Raw genomic sequence first — 4090 nt, forward strand, 5'->3', positions numbered from 1 at the left:
AATTCAAACAATTCTCCTACCTCAGCCTCCCGAGTAGCTGGGACTATAGGCGCACACCACCACGCCCAGCTAATTTTTGTATTTTTAGTAGAGATGAGGTTTCACCATATTGGTCAGGCTGGTCTTGAACTGACCTCAGGCGATCTCCCCACCTTGGCCTCCCAAAGTACTGGGATTACAGGCATGAGCCACCACGCCCAGCTAATTTTGTGTTTTAAGTAGAGACGGTTTCGCCATGTTGGTCAGGCTGGTCTTGAACTCCCGACCTCAGGTGATCCGCCAGCCTTGGCCTCCCAAAGTGCTGGGATTACAGGCATGAGCCACCGTGCCCAGCTATATTTTTAAATATAAAAATTAGCCAGGCATTGTGGTGGGTGCCTGTAATCTCAGCTACTCTGGAGGCTGAGGCAGGAGAATCACTTGAACTCAGGAGGTTGCAGCGAGCTGAGATCACACCTCTGCACTGCAGCCTGGGTGACAGAACAAGACTCCATCTAAAAAAAGAAAAAAATGTATTTTTAAAAATACATGATATGGCAAATCATGAAGGTGGTAAGTATCTGAAGTGTGAGAAATAATCATGCAGCTTATGCAATTTTTGTCTCTACAAACTTTTCAAACCCTCAAACTGCAATGCTTGCTCATTATAGAAAATCTGGGAAAATACAGTAAGTTCTAAATATCCATAAATTCTAAATAGCAGCTCTTTGAAAACTAACTCCTTGGGCATTTATCCCAGTGAAATAATAAACAGCCAGCATTTGAAATGTATATTTCAATGACTCGTATATGAATACTATGTTCAGATCACAATAAAGGACATTTCCAGCACCGTCTTAGATAATGCCTCCCAACTGATTATCACCATAAATAGTTTTGCCTGTTTTTGAATTTTATATAAATGGGATCACACGGTATGCGCTGTAGTGAGCCTAGCTTCATTCGCTCAACATTATGTCTGCAAGAATCCTCTATTTTGCTGCTACGCAGGAGTTCAGCCTTTTTCACTGCTGTGTACCATCCTGTTATATGAATATACCATAAGTTAGTTACTCTACATTTCATGGATCTTTGAATTGCTCCCACTCTGGGGCTGTTATGAATAATGCTACCATAACATTTTTATATATCTTGTGGTGGTCTTAAACACGCTATCTACTGAGTATATACTAGGAGTGGAATTGCTGGGTGATAGGGTATGTGTCTATACACACATATACATACATTTTTTAGTAGGTACCATCAAACAATTGCATTTTTGTTGTTTTTGTTTGTTTTTAATGACCATACCATTTTACCACCATCAATAAATGAAGGTTCCATTGCTCCATACCAGCATTAGGTATTATCGGTCCTTTATCCATATTGGTGGGAGGTAGTGGTATCTCACTGTGGTCTTAATTTACTTCTGTATACTTAATTTAAATACACTCGGTTTATATACACACACATATACTCTCTCAGCCTTCAATAAGCCAGTCTCATTCCCCTGAACTAACCAATGTTAAAAATGGTATACTTCTCTCAGTGCTCATGCAAACATGCATACACACACATACACATAAATAAGGGATGTGGGAATGTATTTGATTCTGAGAGCTGCTGTAACAAATTACCACAAACTTATTGGCTTAAAACAACAGAAATATTTCTGTTCACAGTTCTGGAGGCCAGAAATCTGAGAGCAAGGTGTCAGCTGGGCCACACCTCCCTCTGAAGGCTCCAAGGGAGGATCCTTGCTTTCCTCTTCCAGCTGCTGGTGGCTCCAGGTATTACTTGGCTTCTGGCAGTATAGCTCATATCTCTGCCTTTCTCTTTGTGGTCTTCTTTTCTGCCTTCTTCCCTTCTTTTTATGAGGACTTTTGCTATTGGATTTAGGTTCCATTCTAACCTAGGATGATCTTATCTGGAAATCCTTAATTGCATCTACAAAAACTATTTTCTCAAATAGTTCACATTCATGCATATCAGATGGACAGATGTATCATTTTGGGGTCTGCCATTCAACCCACTACAAGGAGTTTTTTTAAACAAAAATAGGAAACTTAGATGTAACTTGGCACTTTTTTTTTTTTTTGAGACAGAGTCTCGCTCTGTCACCAGGCTGGAGTGCGGTGGTGCGATCTCGGCTCCCTGCAATGTTTGCTTCTGGATTCAAGAGATTCTCCTGCCTCAGCCTCCGTAGTAGCTGGGATTACAGACATGCACCGCCACACCCAGGTAATTTTTTTTTTTTGAGACAGACTCTCACACTGTTACCCAGGCTGGACTGCAGCAGTGGCGTGATCACTGCTCACTGCAACCTCTGCCTTCCGGGTTCAAGTGATTCTCCAGCCTCAGCCTCCCAAGCAGATGGGATTACAGGCACCTGCCACCACGCCCAGCTAATTTCTTGTATTTTTAGTAGAGACGGGGTTTCACCATGTTGGCCAGGCTGGTCTCCATCTCCTGACCTCGTGATTCACCCGCCTTGGCCTCCCAAAGTGCTGGGATTACAGGCATAAGCTACAGCCCCCGGCCATAAGTTAGCACTTTAAAAAAGAATAGCCATGTTGGGCCAGGACTGAAGTGGGTAGATCCCTTGTGCTCAGGAGTTCAAGACCAGCCTGGGCAACATGGTGAAGCCCCGTTTCTACTGAAAATACAAAAATTAGCTGAAGGGAGGGGATAGGCCGAGTTCCGGGTGTGAGGGGGCCGCTAGGGAGAGCAGAGCAAGGCGGCTGAAGGCTGGTCAGAGCCCCGATCTTCCAGATTGAGGGCCTTACCCAGAAGCTGGACCCCAAGGAGATGAAACGGAAGATGCACGAGGATATGATCTCCTCCATACGGAACTTTCTCATCTACGCGGCCCTGCTGCGAGTCACTCCATTTATCTTAAAGAAATTGGACAGCATATGAAGATTGGACATCACATGTGAATGCATGATATGAAGAATCTGGTTACAGTTTCTACTGCCCTCTGCAAGTAAATAGGCCCAGAAAGGTGTAAGAGACTCTTTGAATGGACATAAAAATTCTGCTTGTTAAGAACAAGTTTGGCTCTGGTAACTGATCATAATAGCTAAAACATAAAAATATTTGAGAAGTCTGAAACAAGGCCTCCTGGTCATGGTGTGCCCTTATGCCTGTGACATTTGGCCTCTGTGAATATTGGTATAATTGTAGATGATGTCAAACTCCATTTTCTAGCAAGTATTAATAATTAAAGGAAGTATGTCTGAAATGGCACTGTCTTGTCAGTCATTTCTGTTTACCCTTCTGTCTGGAGTGTATTTATGAAGAGTCCCTTATAAATTATGTTTTACGGACATCAGCACATAACCACAATGACATTTAAGCACAGGATCATTAGTCTACATTTTATTTTATTATTATTATTGCTATTGTTATTTTTTTTTTTTTGAGATGGAGTCTTGCTCTGTCGCCCAGGCTGGAGTGCAGTGGCACGATCTCGGCTCACTGCAAGCTCCGCCTACCGAGTTCACGCCATTCTCCTGCCTCAGCCTCCTGAGTAGCTGGGACTACAGGCACCCGCCACCATGCCCGGCTAATTTTTTGTATATTTAGTAGAGATGGGGTTTCACCGTGTTAGCGAGGATGGTCTCAATCTCCTGACCTCATGTTCCGCCTGCCTCGGCCTCCTAAAGTGCTGGGATTACAGGTGTGAGCCACCATGCCCGGCCCAGTAGTCTACATTTTAAATAAACATACCAATTAAAAAACAAGCCAAAAACAAAAAGTAGCCAGGTGTGGTGGCACGTGCCTATAGTCCCAGCTACTTGGGAGCTGAGGTGCAAGGATCACTTGAACTCAGGAGGCGGAGGTTGCAGTGACGCAAGATGGTGCCACTGCACTCCAGCCTGGATGACAGTGAAACCCTGTTTCCACAAAAAGAAAAAAAAAATAGCCATGCTTATACTTCAGTACTTACAGATTTAACTTTAGTATAGATGTACAGTAATTTATTCAATCATTTCCTTACTCCTAGACAATTGGGATGTTTGCAACTTTTGCCACTACAAACAATTCTGCGAGGTAGATTATCATATTTATTCCCATTTACTGGTGCTTTCATTTCTATAAGAATGGA

The 4090-nt window shown here is 43.0% G+C and overlaps 1 protein-coding gene across 2 annotated transcripts in view; it reads left to right on the plus strand.

The window, feature by feature from the left end:
• Window positions 1–3227, plus strand: part of LOC105524157 (small EDRK-rich factor 1) — a 12019-nt gene extending 8792 nt beyond the window's left edge. The window contains exons 3-4 of one of the 2 annotated variants that reach the window (XM_011959301.1): window positions 1662–1769; window positions 1879–2566. In XM_011959301.1, the coding sequence (XP_011814691.1) occupies window positions 1662–1769; window positions 1879–1900 (130 nt within the window). In that variant the 3' untranslated portion in view covers window positions 1901–2566. Of the gene's footprint in view, window positions 1–1661 lie in introns of both variants that reach the window. The other variant, XM_011959300.1, reaches the window with a different exon arrangement.
• The last annotated feature ends 863 nt before the right edge of the window (window positions 3228–4090 follow it).

Source organism: Colobus angolensis, unplaced genomic scaffold, assembly GCF_000951035.1.
Source record: "Colobus angolensis palliatus isolate OR3802 unplaced genomic scaffold, Cang.pa_1.0 Scaffold49, whole genome shotgun sequence".
Lineage (NCBI taxonomy): Eukaryota > Metazoa > Chordata > Mammalia > Primates > Cercopithecidae > Colobus > Colobus angolensis.